This window comes from Leucopleurus acutus (genome assembly GCF_964270905.1).
Source record: "Leucopleurus acutus genome assembly, chromosome: 7".
In the NCBI taxonomy this organism is placed as follows: Eukaryota; Metazoa; Chordata; class Mammalia; order Artiodactyla; family Delphinidae; genus Leucopleurus; species Leucopleurus acutus.
In genome coordinates this window covers 14,110,142-14,128,312 of record NC_139150.1, presented here as the reverse complement: position 1 = coordinate 14,128,312, position 18,171 = coordinate 14,110,142, and the positions used below count along the sequence as shown (strand labels likewise).

The following is an 18,171-nucleotide window of genomic DNA, read 5'->3' as shown; positions in this document are numbered from 1 at the left end:
TCCCTCTCACACTAGACCCTGGTGTCCTCAAACGCAGCCAGACTGAGCCATGCGTGCTCCAAACACACACCACACACATGGTCACACACCTCCCTGGCTTTACAGGATGAGGTACTCCCTTTGCCTAGAATGCCTATCACCTTCTTCACCTGTCAAAATCACACTCACCTTTCAACTCATAGCTCATACTCACTGCCCCGAAGTGTAGACTGAAAAGACCAGGCTCTAAAGCTGGACAGCCTGGGTGTGAGGAAACTTACAAACTCTGATCGGCCTCCTTATCTGTAAATACCTGCCCGGGTACTGTCTATCTCCTGAAATCCTAGCCCTCCCTCCGTCCGGGCAGCTCCCTTGACACACCACCTCAGCACTGCCCGTGCTCGGAACTTTCTACGGCTGCACCATGTACGATGTTCATGTTCACAGCGACCCCTGGAGAGCACTTGCTGGGTGCAAGGCACTTTCTACACTTGGCAGGCGGATGCTTCCCGGTCTTCCTTACTGGTGGAGTCTACCACACCGCAGAGCCCAAATGCCAGACACCTGCTCTTCCAGTCCGGCTAGAACACGGTCATGTGCCACTTCTGGTCGATGAAACTTGACAGGAAGCCTGCTGGGAGCTTCTGGGAAAGCTTTTCCACCCGGATGAAAGGAGGACAGGCAGGAGCACGTGCCACCCTCCTCCTTCCCCGCTCTGGACCCTGTCCTGAGAGGAAGGAATGCTGCAGCCGTCACAGGTACTAACCCCGTGCCCGGCTACCAGTCAGTCAGACTTCAGACCTGCCTTAGAAACGCCTGCCTCTGGATTTCTTGTTATGTACAAAGACATAAATCCCCATTGGTGACACCAGTTTCTACTCATATTCTGTTATCTGCAGCTGAAAACATCCTGATACACAACTGAGGACCTGTAATATCCAAACTCCCTCTAAGGAAGGTATGGTATTGTGTCTCCCGGAAGCCAGAGTTCATTCTCTTTCCACGCTACAGGCACTACCTTTTTCTCATGCTAACGGTTCACTGATTACAATGTCATATGTTTTTTTTATTCACGTGTATCTCTCCCCACTATCCTCCTCCACTCTCCCTATGAACTCTGGTGTCTTTCCAGAGACACCTGGGCTTGAACCACGGCTCCAGCTTCTTAGCAGCTGCATGATCTCAGGCACGTCACATAACGTCCCTAAAGCCTCTATTAATTCAATAAAAATGACGGATGGATGTTACTGTTACTGCTATTACCATTCGTCAATCCACCACTGATGACACGCTGGAGCCAAAAGAAGACCAAAGAGCAACCTGGATGAACAGGAACAATTCTACAGAAGAAGTCTCCTGCAACCACAGCTAAGGTGCTGACTTTTCAAAGGAATAATCAGGCCAAGGAACAGTTTCTGACAAAGCCTGAGCTAGCAGGATCCGCTTCGGATGCTACGAGGCCCATCTTTCCTCTGAACATCATCACTATAAGCTTGTAGAACCGGTGACAAGCCGGAAGATGTAACACATGAGATGACAGTTTTTAACAACGTTCCACCTCAACATTACAAGGAGCCATGCCTTTCTCAAACCTGCTCCCAAGATGAACATTTCACAGCAGGAGGGAGGCAGAACCACTATTATTTCTTTGTCTTTTCAGGGATTGTGACAACATGGTGAGAACAGCACGTCTTCCCACCAGCATAAATACTTTATGAATGCCTTTTTGTAAACCTTCCCATCAGAGTGAATTGCTCTCCAGAGCAACTGCCTGCTCCACTGTAGCTGGTGGCCATTTGAGTCCCCAAATAATTCTATAATTGGATTTGTCAGGGAAAATGTAAAACAGAATGAATCTAATTCAGGCATTACCAAGAGCGACTGTGATGGGCCCAGGCGTGTATTTCTTTCCTGTGTTTGATGTGACTAATAACTCAGATTAATCAATTTCCCTGGGAGTGTGAGGGGGAGGAGGGGCAGGATGCCGCTGGGGTTGGGGGGAGGAGGGGAGGGGGAGGGGGGAGAGAGAGAGAGAGATGGAACCTTTCTGTTTACCTTGCAAGCTACAGCATATATGGTACTTTGAAAAGATGTCCTTCTAGGCTGAAGGCTATGATGGGCTAGAATGCAGTGACTAGGGGTGCAAAGAAGCAAGTGCTGCCACTGACTACATCTTTCTAGAACTCGGTTATCTCATCCCTAGAAATGGCAACGACATTAGTGTCCCCACCCGGAGCAGAGCTTAGAGCTTTGCAATGTTAAACGAATAATGTTAATACAAAATAAAACTGATGATGATGAAGAAAACCACCATCTCTTGGGTGAGGCACTGAGCAAGGCCCTATGTATAACACTGTCTCATGTAATCTCACAATGACCCCGTTTTGTAAGATAATGAAGCCTGGAAGGGAGAGGTGACTTGCCCAAAGTCACGGAGCTCGTCAGCAGAAGAGCTGGGTCCCTACCCAGGCCAGTCCGGCTCCCAAACAAACTCAGGCTTTTCCTGGTGCACAGAGCTGCTCTCAAGATATATTCTGACCAGAGGGAGGACACTCTCTTTGGAGCAGCAAGGAAAGATGACCAAAATAGATTATTCAATGAAAGAAGGAACAGAGCAGTGATATAAAGCATTCTACCTTTCCGGCAGGTGAAGGAGACAATAAGAATATACATCTGTATCTGCATTAAGACTGTAAGGATAGAGAAGAAAACTAACAAAAGTGGGAGGAGAGAAGGGAGAACAGGACTAATGGGTACAGAATGGTGATATTAATTTCTGAACCACATGAATGTCTTGCCTATGGGAAAAAATATGTATTTTTAAGCTTCTCATGGAAGAATAGTCCATTCTGAGCTAACTGTGGTTATGTAAGAACACTGGGGACCTCGTGATTGGCACGTGGGAGTTACCAGATTGCCAAAATGCATTATTAACAAAAAGACAAAATACTTTTTTTTTTTTTTTTTTTTTTTTTGCGGTACACGGGCCTCTCACTGTTGTGGCCTCTCCCGTTGCGGAGCACAGGCTCCAGACGCGCAGGCTCAGCGGCCATGGCTCACGGGCCCAGCCGCTCCGCGGCATGTGGGATCCTCCCGGACTGGGGCACGAACCCGTGTCCCCTGCATCGTCAGGCGGACTCTCAACCACTGCGCCACCAGGGAAGCCCTACTGCTTTGTTTTATTTTAACATACCTATCTATTTTGCTTTAGCTTCTAGAGTCAAATGAGGAGGCAACCACAATTCACAATGCCAGAGGCTGGCAGACTCCTCCAATGACCGGGAAACGAACATTTATCAAGTACTTGTTCTGCACCAGGGACTATGGGACACTCCGCTTAAGTTAGCGCACTTAATTCTCATCGCCACCAGAATAAAATGGGAATTATTATCCTCATTTAACAGATAAATTACTGCAACTGAGAGTCAGCAAGGTGAAGTAAACAGCAAAGTCAGGATTTGAACTGAAATCTCTCTGGCCACAAGTCCAAAGCTCTTCCCAATACACAGCGCGCTTATCCAGGCAAATGCGCCACAAAGGAAGCCCTCACCGCCCTTTGGGAAGGTCCACCTTACCTTGGTCAATTTCAGAGCCTTGTCGCTCCAGCTGTCTCCGTAGCTTCTCATTTGTTTTAATAGATTCTTCTAAACGTTTTCTCAAACTTCGAATTTCTTGTATATGTTCCATTAGTAAGTCTACAGGAAGGAGGACATTTTTAATTTAAAGTCTGAAGCCCCCAACAAACTGAATAATTTATAGACTACGCAGTGATCTTGAAATTCTAAATAGTACTGGATATGTTAAGAGAGTCTTCCTTAGGCCTGGGGAGGCAGAGCTACTGCCCACAGCCCACAGCCAGTCTGTGATGATTCTCTGCAGCCCTCTACAAAGAAGATACTTTATATCACATGGAAAAATTACACACCATACAATTTTAATGCTAACTCTAATACAGCCTTTTATTCTTCTAAATATCAAATATTAATTTAAAATCTTCCTTTCGGGGAAACTAAAAGATCACTTTCAAGTTCGCCTGAATTGCCTGAGAGTTGATTAAGCCACCTTCATAACGAACTCAGATATTTTTGAGACTAATCCTTTGAGAGGAATATGTTAACCATTTATCACTTACTAATTCAAGACTTAAAAACAAAGCAAAACAATAATCCCAACACTGGTGAGAATGGTGAGAAGGGTGCTCTCCAGGAATACATCCTGTTAGCACGAGTATAAACGTGTATGACTCTGGGGACTATTTTTGTCATTAGCCTTAGAAAGGTTCTTTCCAATTTATTTTTACCAAATAATTCTACTTCTAGGAATCTATTTAAAGAGATCACCGGAGATGCTGACAATCATTTGTCAGAATGTTTGGAAAGGTTCATCTCAGCACTATTTATAACAGTCAGAACTGAAAATAACGCAAATGATTAAATTAACTGCTTTACATCCCTTATGATGCAGTGTTACACAGCTATTAAAATTATATTATGAAGACCATATAATATCATGAAAAAATACAGATACAAAATGGGTTATTCGGCATAATCACAACTCTGTTTAAAAATCTGCAGACAGTTAAGACACATATATGCAAAAGAAGGAAATACACCTAAATATTAACAGAGGTCGCCTTTAGGTGGTAGATCTTAGGCTTCTCAAAACTTTAATACCATATCTTAACATAATATTTAACAATATATAGAAGTTTAAATTTTCTGAATTTTCTAAAATGAGCATGCTTTTAATTTCTCAGCCTCTGCCACGGCTCACTTTAACAAAGAAAGGAGGAAGTGCAGTTCCAGTCCAGAGGTAGGTTTCTAGTATCAGTGTTTACAGCATAATCACATTAAGTATCCAAAGGCAAAACTAATGTCTTTAATTCATCAATTAGGGGATACTCGGTTTTGTCTTGGTAATGTTTGTTTTAAAACATTATACTAATGTTATGACCCAGTTTTAATTCCTCCAAAATGACTTTCATTTAAAAGTATCACAATGTTACAGATCTTTTCCTAATTCAATAGTAATTCTGCCAAGAATTTGAATGTTTATGGGATGACTTTAATTCCCAGATCTTCAGCTATCTCCTATGAATGCCAGGAGCGCAGCAAGTCATTTGGCGGACTGTCTGTGGACCCCGCCTGCAGTAAACTGAAGCAGCACGGCAACACACCTCCCGTTCCTGCCTTGCTGCCCCGCAAATCTTCCAGCGGCCAGTCAGGTCTCAGTGAGTCAGGAACTTATCTGTTCTGACTGCAGCCTTCCTTCCTGGTTTATCCACGTCACATACTGCCGGCTTCTGGGGCAAAAACCCTCAGCAGCGATCGGTACCACGCATCTTCTACTGAGACTGGCTGGAAGCTGGAATCATCCCTTGGCCTTAAGGAAACATTCCCGGTCGAATTGGACACCGCTTGTTAATTATGCAGCCCTAACTGGGCAGAAAGAAATACTATACTCATCTTAACACAGGAGAAAAATATCTGTCCCTCTTACAATAATACCCTTCTGACAAACGCCGCCTCTCTAAACCCATAAATCCTGCAAGCCGCAGCCACCACAAGCGACAGTATAAATATCTTTGCCGAGTAGCTCCAATTTATAGAATCTAGGTTAGGAAAATGCCCCAGAATAAGGGGAAAGCTTTATGTTCAAAGCTACTCCCTGCAGCACTGTTCACAATTGTGAAATTTTAGAAAATGACTTAAATGTTCAGCAACAGGGGAACATAAGGAAAACTGCAGTTCAGCCATTCACCGGACTATTCCAAAGCCACTGAAAATGATGTTATGTAACACGTCAGAAAACTTATGATATAATGCTAAGTGAAAAAAGGACAAGTACTAAATTATCTTTCTGCTCAGATTATAAGCGTGACAAAAGGAAAAACGGATGCAGAGACCAAAAGTCTGAAGAGAAACAAACCCAAAAAAGCTAACAGTGGGTTAATTAGGACAGCTCCAGAGAGCACTGTCCCCATTCGGGAAAGTGCCGGATAATCCACTTGAGAAGCCCAAGGTCATAGGTCCTCAGAGGACTAAGAAGTAAAAGATGGGTCTACACTGGAGATAAATCAAGGCTGGGGTGGCGGATGGGGCCTAGAGTGAGAAAAAGGAGGGCAGGCTGGGGGAGAAAGAGGAAGTGCCTGGTACCACCGTAGCAGGAGGGTCTTAAAGAACAGGGATCACAAATAGCCCGTCAAGGATCAGGCTTGCCGCATTGTAAACCCCGCCCCTCTAGTCCCTGACACCTCAGTCTGCTCCTCCCACAAAGGCCCTGTGAGAGTGGTCTCGGGCAGCAGGAGGCAGCACAAGGGACAGGGAAACAATTCATGGTCTAACCCAAAGCAGGAGAAGGCAGAGAGTAGAGCCAGAAATAACTGAGAGAAACCAAGTACACAGAAACTCACAGAAACTGCAGAGGGATACGGCCACGAACCCAAAGAAAGCACATCTAGGTAACTGGTTACTGGAGGACCCCAGCTGATACCTGCGTTACATCAAACGTGTACACTTCATGCTCGAGGTCTGATTCCAAACCGTGCTCCCCTGGCCCCTGCGTATCCTAAAGGAGCCTCGGAGGTGCCACTGGGGATAAAGGCTCCACTCCTTTGGGAAAAAGGTGTATCTTTTTTTTTTTTTTTTTTTTTTTTGCGGTACCGGGCCTCTCACTGTTGTGGCCTCTCCCGTTGCGGAGCACAGGCTCTGGACGCACAGGTTCAGCGGCCATGGCTCACCATGGCCCAGCCACTCCGCGGCATGTGGGATCTTCCCGGACCGGGGCACGAACCCGCGTCCCCTGCATTGGCAGGCAGACTCTCAACCACTGCGTCACCAGGGAAGCCCAAGGTGTATCTTTTATATATCTTTTACATATATTCAGTTTCATCTGAAAAAAAAAAAAAAAAGGGAGGGGGGATTGCTGCTGCTAAAAAAAATAGATTTAAAAATTTTGAAACCCTGGTTCTAATGTGATCTGGTGTCAACAAAGAGTTTTTAGCAGGGAGGTGTCTGATTTGTTCCCTGGGTCCATTCTGGGCACCTTGCAAACAACCCACTGGAAAAAGGAGAGACCAGAGGATGTCAGCTGAGGTCCAGAGGCTATACCAGGGCTCAGAAAACTATGGCCCCTGTGTCAAATCCACCGACCACCTGTTTTGGTAAATAAAGTTTTATTGAAACATACCCACACTCACGCATTTACGTATTTTCTACAGCTGCATTATGCTGCGACAGCACGACTGAGTAACTGCAACGGAGACCACATGCTCTGCAAAGCCTGAGGCACACAGTATCCAGCCTTTTACTGGAAAAGGTCTGTCTGTTCTGGTCTATACCAGTCCTTGAACTTATGAACAGTAAGCCCTACCTAGTGCCCAACAGGAGGCAATCAAGACTGCAAACACAGAAGGGATAAAGGGGAGCTCAGAGGCAGGTGGGGTCACGGGAGGCTGATTCTGCCAACTGAGCCCACGGCTCCGTGCCCAGAGGCAGGACAAGGGGCTGACGGAAAGGGCCGAGGGTCACACTGAAGAGAAACACAGCAGATTTACTGAATTCAAAATCTCCAAACAGGGGGTTAGGTACTCTCGGGCCCCTGTACAGTTCAAAGCAACGGTCCTCAAAGCGACACCACCTTAGGAAGAGCTCGAAAGAGACAGCAAGAAATGGGCCAGACCTAGACCTGATCCATAACCCCAGTGCTTTCCAGTCTGCCAGATAAGGAATGGCAAGGCATGTAACCCGTCATCATTAAAAAATAAAAAGGACTTTTTCCCAATCTCCAACACTTCCAACAACCGTAGCTTTCCCCGGTGATACACGATAACTCTGAACAATGGGCCTGGGCCCTCGCAGGATCTCCTCTCACCTGGTAACTATTCCAATGTCACTACACTCTGCTTTAGTACAAAGGCAAGACAGCAAATTATCGTTCAAAGCAGGAAACTCTGGCTAGGTTTACGACGCTCAGTGAAGCTTGGCTTACCTTGAGAAACGTTGTTTGCCAGGACCGAAGTCTTCTCCGTCTCGCTGTCTTGCTTCTGGTCTCGTGAGGAGGACTTCGCGGACATTTCAGAGTCAGACAGCATGTGACCGTCGGACAGCGTGTGACCGTCGGACAGCGCGCGTGAGGCTGAGGGCGCAGGAGACTCAGGGAGAATGTGTTGGTAGCTTAAGTTGTCTTCCTCAGTCCTTGACCATTGGGATTGAAAGAGAAATCGTTTTCCACACTAAGATCCCAAACCAGGACCATGACTTAAGAACACTTAAGATGACTGGCTCTTTGTAATTTACCCACATTTGCAATGGTGTTCTGGAGGCTTTTTGTTTCCCTAGAGCATTTTTAGCAAGGATACTCTAAAAACAAACACAAGAAGGGCTCAGTGGGCTTGATGTGGAGCCAGTGAAGGAGGGGGAGCCACCGTCCGGCTGGTAGTGGAGGGACCCTGAGGGCGGGCATGAGTCAGCGGCAGCTGCTTATCAACTGGCCGCTCTGTACCAGGCATTTTACGCAGACTGTCCTCCTTGGTCCTCACAGAATCCCTCTGAGGTAGGGAGGACCATCCTCATTTAGAGCTGCGGGGACGGAGGCGCATCAGAACCTTGCCCACAGTCTCACAGCTTGTACGTGGCAGCGCACACATCTGAATCCACGTCTGTCTGGCTCCAAGGCCCCAGGAGAACGTGGGGGGCCAACCCAAACCCACGAGGTGGACTTACGGGTTTAAAAACCTCAAAACCCTCACGGTCCGCAAGCTGATTCCGGTATCACCATTGAGGCAATCATCTGGTTAGTGACCTGTATTACCCAAGGGCCACCTAAGCCGGGAGGAAAACCACCCTGAACTCTGTGAAGAGCCCACGTGAATCCCCATTACAGATAAGCTCCTTAATTTAAGCTCTTTTTTCTCCCACTTTTTCCTATTACTTCCTGTCTCATTATTCATGAGCTCAGACAAGAGCAGAGGACTCTAAAGCGGCAGCGCATCCACTAACAGGTAAACAGCAGATGCAGTTGTGCTCAGACAGCGTGATGGATGCGACGGCTTGCTGCTGCCTTGCAGAGTGCAGAAGGGGCCGAGGGCACACATTTAATTAGCGTGAGCACTAAGCCTACAGCTGAAAACAGCAGAACAGAAGGAACGGAAACAAACCTGCCAGAAAGGGAAGGGTGACACGTGGCTGAGGAAGGCCAAAAGAGGCTCCCTGCCATTCTCCAAGCAACCACGGTCGGCTTTCAAGATGGCCAATCTGATCATGTCTAGTCCCAGCTTACTCTCCTTCCAAGACTCCCTTCTTCCTGTAGAACAGGATTTGGGCTCTTAAGGCAGTATCTGAGGACCAGCCCAAGGCAGCCCCGCCTGCCTCTCTAGCCTCACGTTCCATGCACCAGCCACACAGCTCAAAGGGGTCGTGTCTCCGTCACCTCGAGGGGGGACACTCTTCCAACAAGCCACGCCCCGAAGCCTCGTGCTTCAGATCTCAGCGAAGACCATCTCCACTCGGGGAGGCCCTTACTGCCCTCTCCGCAGCCTGCCAGTGGGACATGACCCACCGTTATTACCAGGACAGAAGTGGAGGGTTGAACTGGGAGGGTCTTGCGAATACCGCAGTGGGAGAGGAAAGTTTCTTCTAAACTTACAGAAGCCCTGAGTAAAATGCCCTCCAGTGAAGAGCTGTGATACCTCCCTGCCTGCCCACTCTAACGATGCTGGAGGCCTTCATGATGCCAGTAAAATCTGAAACTCTGCACCCCAGACTGGTCTTTATTTCTTTATTTTGCCCCCAGGAGTCCAAAGGGTCGCAGCTCCAAAGATGAGGGAAACAGCAATGGCACTAACGACAGTCAGAACCTTGAACAAGTCAACAGAGGAGGGCGAGACCCTGACGTTTCCAGTTGGCCACAGAGGCAAGCTAAGAGTGCTTGCAATCCATTTATTCCATGAACATTTTAAAAAAATTCCAACCACATGCCAGATAGCTGGGGCTAGAGCAGGTGTGCAGATATTAAAGAAGTCCTTGCCCTCAAAAGGCAATGTGCAATAACAATAAGAGCCCAGGTGTTGGAGCATAACAGATTCAAGTTCAAATCCCAGTTCTGCCTCTGAATGGCAAGTATGCAACTCTGACCCTGAGGGTCCTCATCCTAAACTGGGAACAATAATGCTCACCTTGTAGGGTCAGAAATAACGGATGTGAACGCCTAGGGCAGCAGCTGGCACATACCATACCTAGTTAATGCTGTCTCCTTACCTCTTTCAAGGAATCCTGGGCACGGAAAGATAAATGCAGAAAATATTATAATACCATGTGGTAAGTGCTATAGTGTAATTATGTGCCAACTGCTATAGGAAGGATCACTGATGCTGGGATGCAGTGGAGAGATGGGGGTGTCGGGGAGAGCAAGGTCCGTTTCCATGTGAACTGACTCTGAAGAAGGATTTTTAAATTATAAGCAGAAGAAGGCAGTGTACCACTTGTGTACAGGCGTGGTCTGGAGAACAATCAAAACGAAGATTAAGACTGAAGCATGGGGTACACGATGAAAAGGAAAGATGGGTCAGGCTCAGGGTCTGGAATTCATCCTGCAAGTATCCAGGAGCCAACAGAAGGAATGTGTCATCTGGGTCAAATCACCCGACAGAAACGCCAGGAGCAACCTAATGCAAATGAATGAAGGCTGCGGGACATACGGCGTGAACTTCTGGTTTTGTATGACCACTGTCAGTTTCACAGGTATTTTTGCTTTATTTACAAGACGCAGGAAACTAATAGAACAGGAGGGAGCAGAACACTCAAAACACTGGCAGACGAACCTAACCCATAACGTCTTCTTACCAAAATGCCACACACTCACCTCTCTCTCAGTTCCTTCTGGGTGCTCATTTCCGCTTCAACTGAATTTCCTGGAAGCAGAGATAACATCAAGAAGGAAAACATTAAAAAACACAACAAAAAAGTGCTCCCTGACAATTTCTTCCTCATCCATTTGTTTAAACACTCTTCATAACAGTCCCGGATATTTAAAGTAGGATTACCAAGAATACCACTCAGACTCTAGACTCCTCCTTTATCACTGCTCTGGCGCTAGTTCCAGGAGGAAGGTGATGGCACTGAATCTAAAAAGCAATCACAAAGGCGCTGCTGGGTGCAGAGGCTCTTCTTCCTTCTCTAAAACTCTGATACTAACAGAATACAGGCTTGTTATAGGAAACGGGTAACAGAATTAAGAGAAAGAAGATCGCTACCCTCCAGGTACCCACCACAGACGTGTTACTGGCCTTCCTTCCATTCTTTCTTCCACGCATTTTGACATGGGTGATACTGTATCACGACTTAATTTTTCACTTTGGCCTTTATTATGAGCATTTCACTTACCAAATTTGCCTTAGTAACGGCATGTTTAATGAGTACGTGAATATTCCCTTGGAGGTGGACATGGTCCAGTTTCTGCCAGTTCCCTAGCTGATGTCTAGGCCCTCTCCAATTTTTCACTTTTAAAAAATAAATAAAATAAACTTCTTTGTGCATACAGCTCTATCTACACTGAAACTCTCTCCTCCGGAAAGGCTCTCAGAAGCGGGATTCCTAGGACAAGGAGGCTGTGAGTGCAGCTAAAAAAGCTGGTGCCTGCAGCAGGGGGAATGACTAGAAGAAAAGACAAAAGAAAACAAAGTAAGTGGCTCAGAACGCAGCCGGGGACAATGCTCTGCGCCCCCTGCGTGTCATCATGCGCTGTTTCAAAGGAACATGTGAGCCCAGATTTCAGAGATGAACAACTTTAGTTTAAAGATACTTCAGAACGCTGGAAACTGCAGACGGGGAGGAGCTCGTTGAAGAAACGAACGCGTGGCTAAAGGAAAAACAAGCCTCCTACGGCAGCGGTAGAAAGATGAGGCTATAATTAAACTGCACCCACACGTACCATTTTCAAAACTACTCATAAAAGGAAAAGTTCTCAAACACCACCGTGTGGAGGAAAAGATCACGGGAGACACGCACATCTGCTCTGTATCTTGTGGTTCCACCCACAAGCTCCCCAGGCCAGCTGGGTGGCTGCCAGGGCTCCCTCTCCGCCCACCGGGCCGGGCCCTGGGCACCAGCACCACGCAGGGCGCACGGGCTCCGGGAATGGGTGCTGAGGGCGGTTCCTCGATAGCCACCGTCTTCTTCAGGCCTCACAACAACCCTACGGGCAGTGTCCGGATCTCTGTTTGACGGTAAAGACGTGAAATCCAGGAGGTCTAATGTTCCCACTCTCCCACTCTCCCCACTTCCCACTCTCACCTACTTTACTGCTTCGGTGAAGCAAGGGCAATGGAGACATTCTCACAGCTGCCCCACCACAAATCTACATCTCCATCCTCTGGTTCCATCGCGACCGAAACTGGTATGGTATCTGGACTCCCCAAGAGGTAGGGAGAGGTTGACAGGCCTCCACCCCACGGGATGCTCTCAAGGGCTCCCCGTCTCTGTCCTCTGCATCCCGCCTCAAGGGGGGAATCTACATCTGATACCCCTGACTGGTCAGATTCCAAGACCCTGACATTCCAAGTCCCACATGAACGGGCATGGATGAGTGTACCTTAGAAGAAGAACTCACTTGGCGTTTTCCTCTCACACCTGCACAGGGCTGCTTACTGATGTTCAGTTAATGATACGATTTTGGCCCTCAGACCCTAAGGATGGGCCGGCCGTCTGCCCCAGCCTAGCCTTCCAAAGAGCTCGGGGCTCTACACGTGCTAGGCAGGCGAGCAATAGCGCAACATCTGCTTCCCATTTACCGTCGTTCTTTAGAGCCACGTGCCTCAGGGACTACAACTGGCCCTGCACAGGCTTCAAGCATTCTGGCTCACCTAACCGTAAACTCATCTTAAAACCAGCAAAAAAACTCTCCTCGATGCCTGACAAAGTCCACGACCACAGATGGAGTCCATCACCCGGATGCCACCAGCAACCCTTGGCTCCCCTTCTTCAAACCAGAGATGCTTTGGGGAGCTTGTAATGACTCAACAACTGTACTCCAGTCGTTTCGCTTCCACCACAGAGTTCTTTAAAACCAAGTGACAAATTGTTACTGTGGGACTCATAGGGAGATCGTCGGTACAACTGATGCATTGAATTTCTTGGTGGAATCTGCCTTCACACAGGTGAGAGGGTACCATCTGTCAGGTTATTCCAGAAGCTTAGGAAGCACGTCATGGAAACACTCTCCCATCTCTCAGGCAAATCTTATTGCTACACCTAAAAAGCTGTGGAGTATGTGGCAGTGGGGGGGGGGGGGGGTTCATCTTTCCAAATAAAGAGACATCTAGTTATCCGACACACAGCTGAACAAGCACGAGAATCACGATGCAGGACAGGCTTGTAACTGATGGACCCGCCTTCAGTCCCCTCCCCTCACTGACCCCTCTGTACTTGGCCACCACGTAAGAAGCCTCTTGTGAAATGGTACTCCCTAGGTCAAAACCCATCAATCGTACAAAATTAAGTTCAAATATCAGAGCCTGGCATCTCCTACATGACCCAAATGTTTCTTCCTTTCCATCCCACTGGTAATTCATACTAAATATTTACAGTCCTCCTCCCGGGTGCCTGTGCCCGACACTGAGGATACAGAGATGAGTGAGGGGCTGCCCCAGTGAGTTCACAGCTGAGTGGGGACGGTGGACCCAAAAGACAACTACACGACAGCGCTGTGACAGAGGCAGCATCGGATGCTGGGGGAGGACCCACAGAGGAGACAAGCACGATCCAGCCTGGACCATCAGAGAACTTACAGGAGGTGACAACTGATCTAGATCTTTCAGGCAGGAAAGAACTGCTTTATAAAGGTAAGAAGCAGCTAAGGTGCTGTGTGGAGGGCAGATTCCACAGACACTCAGGAGAGAAAGTCCTCCATTCCATCGGACAGGCTGGCGCACATAGCTAACCAGAGCTTGCACGCCCCATCACCACTCCCAAGACACCCTTTCCCACCAGCTGTGAATCCTCCCACTGTGGAAGACTGAGCTCCAATATCCTTTCCTCCTGGAAGCCTCCCTTCAGAGTCCACAGTGCCCCCCCTCCAAGCTCAACTATGTGGGCCAGACAGAGGCAGAGCACATTTCATCCAAGGGCACCCCAGGGCCAGGTCCATACCACATAAAACTCCCAGCAGCAGCATCAAATCCTGACCGGGCACTACCTGTCTGGTCCCTTCCCAGGCTGGGAGGCCAGGACAAGACCCCACCTTCCAGGAGCTTACGCTCCGAAGAAATAAAATATGCCTACAAGAAATCATTGCTGTCACCTCCTGAGCCCCCACTACTGGCCAGGAGGACACCAGACGCTTTAATAATCTCAATCCTCACCAATAACTCTGCCAGACAGGTGCCATTACCTCACAGAGGAAATGTGACCCTTAACCACAAAGCTGGGATTTGAACTCAGGCCTGTCTGGTTCCAAAGATTCTGTTCTCTCCACCCCATCACATGGCCCCCATCACAAGGCCAGAAGTGATGCCATATGAGAGCTACAACCAACCCGGCAACAAAGAAAATGAATAGGTTTGCTTTCACTTGAAGTGAACAAATGAAGCTTCCTGGAGGACGGGCAGAATTTCTAGAAGTGGAGAGGGAGTAAAAGCCTTTTAGAAAAGGACTGATTTGAACAAAGTCCCAGAAGTGGGGAAATGCAAAGCCAGGCCCATGGAAATTGTTGACAAGGACACCCAATTTGACAGGAGTGTGTGGGGCATGACCTCATGGGGGTCAGGTTAGGCTGTGAAAACAAGCTGCCTGGGTTCAAATCCAGACTCGGCCACTTCCTGTGTGACCCTGAGCAAGTAAATTAACCTCTCTGTTCCTCATTATTAAATGAGGATATTAAATAGTAGGCTGAGAACAATGCCTGGCATACAGTAAGACCAGCCCTCCCCATTGGTTCTCCTTCATATTCATCATTATCATTCCGAGGTTAGAGGGCTGGAAAAGGCAGACCGTGGAAGCCCCTGAAAGAAATGGATGCTTCGGTCCAGAAGAGAGTGGATATATGTATACGTATAACTGATTCACTCTGCTGTACACCTGAAACTAACACAGCATTGTAAAGCAACTATACTCCAATAAAAATTAATTTTAAAAAAAGAAATGGATGTTTCGGGTTCATCCCTGTGGCAAAGGAGCACCAAGAGAAGGGATCCCAGCAACTGTCTTCTACTCATGTGGCTAAACCCTGACACACACGGTGAGCTTGCTGAGGACAGGGACTATCTCACCATCTTCTTCCTCGGCACTCACTCAAAAATACCTGAAGACAGGGCTTCCCTGGTGGCGCAGTGGTTGAGAGTCCGCCTGACGATGCAGGGGACACGGGTTCGTGCCCCGGTCCGGGAGGATCCCATGTGCCGCGGAGCGGCTGGGCCCGTGAGCCATGGCCACTGAGCCTGCGCGTCCGGAGCCTGTGCTCCGCAACGGGAGAGGCCACAACAGTGAGAGGCCCGCATACCGCAAAAAAAAAAAAAAAAAAAAAAAAAAAAACCCTGAAGACAAAAACACGGCCTTCCTGATTCTGATTCATGGCTACTGCTCTCAGGAGGTACCACGGTCAAGGATATGGTGGAAAACCTGGGACTGCAACACCAGTCCTTGATCTATTTGGGGTCTCAACCCACTTTGAGAATCTAAAATTTATAGACTATCACCCCAGAAAAACACCAACACTCACAAAATCTGGAGCAGGGCTCCAGACCCCTAGTGAACTCCCTAGCCTATGGAGAGAGGCAAGAATCCCAGCTCTAATCCTTACCAGCATTAAGAAAGCACACTACCGTCCTACTTCTTGGGTTCTACCAATTAAATATCATTAAAGAGGGCTTCCCTGGTGGCGCAGTGGTTGAGAGTCCGCCTGCCGATGCAGGGGACACGGGTTCGTGCCCCGGTCCGAGAAGATCCCACATGCCGCGGAGCAGCCGGGCCTTTGACCCGTGGCCGCTGAGCCTGCGCGTCCGGAGCCTGTGCTCCGCAGCGGGAGGGGCCACAGCGGTGAGAGGCCCGCGTACCGCAAAAAAAACAAAACAAAACAAAAAAAACATTAAAGAAATAGCAAGGATAAGCACAAAGATTCCAATCCACTATCCTTTATCATAGCCCCAAACTGGAAACGAACTAAATATCCATCTAATGGGGAATGATTAATTATGGTACATTCATACAAAAGAATGCTCTGCAGCCACTAAAACCTACAACGTAGATTAACATTTATTATCTATGATTGAACAAAGGGAGAGGTTGCAAAGCGTCCTACTTCCACCAAAAATACACATATGTATAAAAAAGGTCTGGAAAGTATACACTCCAGGGTGTTCATGTTTTCCTGTATAAATGATAAAATTATGGGAGTATTCGCTCATCTGCTATCCCACAATAAACATGTACCGTTTTGTATTAATAAAAAAAAAAAGGGCTACGTTTAAATTTTTTAAGAACTCATGCTACGCAACTACCTCAAATATAAAATTACTTTATGGTAAGCTCATTTCATAATTCAGGAGCCAGACTCTTCAGATGGCATCCCAGAAAGACCCACCTCTGTTACATTTTATTCTCTAAGAAAAAGAGCTGCTGTAGTGAGGCTCCTGAGACTTTTATGCCTTTTGTAGAAGAGAATTAAGTTCTGTGTTTGTGTTGTCTGCTAAGCCCGAAATGCTTCTGCTTCCAGACCCATAGGAAACAAGAAGTGAGATCTCCTTGGGTCTGTCAAGGTAAATAACTAAAAAATAAATCAAGGGGAGGCGGGTGGATGAGGGAGGGAGGGCATCTGGTGCCAGAGGCAGTCTCTCTCAGCCTCCCACTCCCAGGTTGAGGGCCTGTAGGAAGAAAAGAGACAGATGGAAAATGCCTCGGGCCGGGAAGACACAGCTCTCTCTTGAGGACCCACTTATCCCTCCAATAATAAAATGGAAACTAGCTTATTTGGAAAACCTTAGCCAGAATAAAAGTAGATTTCGTAAAGCTGGGAAAAGTCAAGTGCTCCTGTGTCAGAGGTCCCGGGAGCTGGTACTAGAAAATCAGCCTGCGACGCACCTAAGCGGCTGGGCCCTTCTTAAAAATGGAGGAAAAACATTCCCTGAGCCCAGAAGGCCAAACTACCCCCACGTTCTATCTTGGCATCACACTGAACACACGTGGAGCCTTGTGACCCATCTGTGTGGATGTATGAAGGCACGAAGACTGAGGTCAAATCCAGGTTCTGCCATGTCAGTTGTGACTTTGAGCAACTGACCTCCCTCTGTTAAGGCCAAGTTCCTCACATAAATCAAGTTGTTCTGAGGATGAAGCCCCCAGGCTCACAAGTACAGATGCGAGTAAGCACTCAGGACTCCAGGGCCATGCACCGAGCCACGCACTCTGCCAAGGTCTCACCTCCATGATTTAACTTGACCCTCATGACTCACAAAGGAAAGCCTTTGATGCTGAGCAGAGAGCGGTCATGACCTGACTTACACTTTGTAAAGGCCACTCTGGCTACAGTGAAAACGGACCGCTGCGGGACAAGGGTGGAAGCACAGAGGCCAGAGGAGAGGACCGCAACCACCCAGGCGAGGTGACGGCAGCCAGCTGGAGCCGTGGCAGCAGGGAGGGGGAAACCCGCTCAGATCTGGAACCGGCGCCGAAGGCAGGGCTTCAAAGGGGCAGCCAGTGGGGTGGGTGGGAGTACTGACTCCGAACAGTGTCCTCTTAGGAGCCAAGGGAGGACGAGATTCCCCAAGGGAGAAGGAGCAACCGCAACCACGCTCAGAGGGTTGGGAAAGATTATCAGTAATGTGTGTGTGTGTGTGTGTGTGTATGTGTGTGTCTATCTAGAGAGAAAGAGAATGAGAGAGCAAACGTGGCAAAACGGATGAAGCTGGATGAAGGTATAAGGGAGATCTTTGTTGAGATCTCAAAAAAATGCAAATTATTATTTTTTCATTGTAATGCGATAACATCTATTCAAGTACCTAGCATGCAGCAAAGGTTTTCTTTCATCCTTTCTCTGACCACCTCTGACCCTTGAATATGTTGTTAACCAATGAAAGTTTGGGTTTTCTTGTTTGTTTGTTTTGTTTGTTGCTGCCGACGTTTAAAATCCACAAGTCTTTACCTGCCAAACCCCAGGTTCCATCTTCTCTTGAAAATTTGGAGGAACTGGCAACCACGTGGCCAC

The 18,171-nt window shown here is 47.7% G+C and overlaps 1 protein-coding gene across 7 annotated transcripts in view; it reads right to left on the bottom strand.

Annotated features, from left to right (window-relative positions):
- The window catches only part of CDK5RAP2 (CDK5 regulatory subunit associated protein 2), a 182,118-nt gene that overhangs the window by 19,510 nt on the left and 144,437 nt on the right, over positions 1 to 18,171 (bottom strand). For all 7 annotated transcript variants that reach the window (XM_082843508.1, XM_082843511.1, XM_082843509.1 and 4 more), the window contains 3 exons: positions 10,840 to 10,888; positions 7,969 to 8,174; positions 3,555 to 3,674 (listed from right to left, as the gene is read on the bottom strand). In XM_082843508.1, the coding sequence (XP_082699634.1) occupies positions 3,555 to 3,674; positions 7,969 to 8,174; positions 10,840 to 10,888 (375 nt within the window). The remainder of the gene's footprint in view (positions 1 to 3,554; positions 3,675 to 7,968; positions 8,175 to 10,839; positions 10,889 to 18,171) is intronic.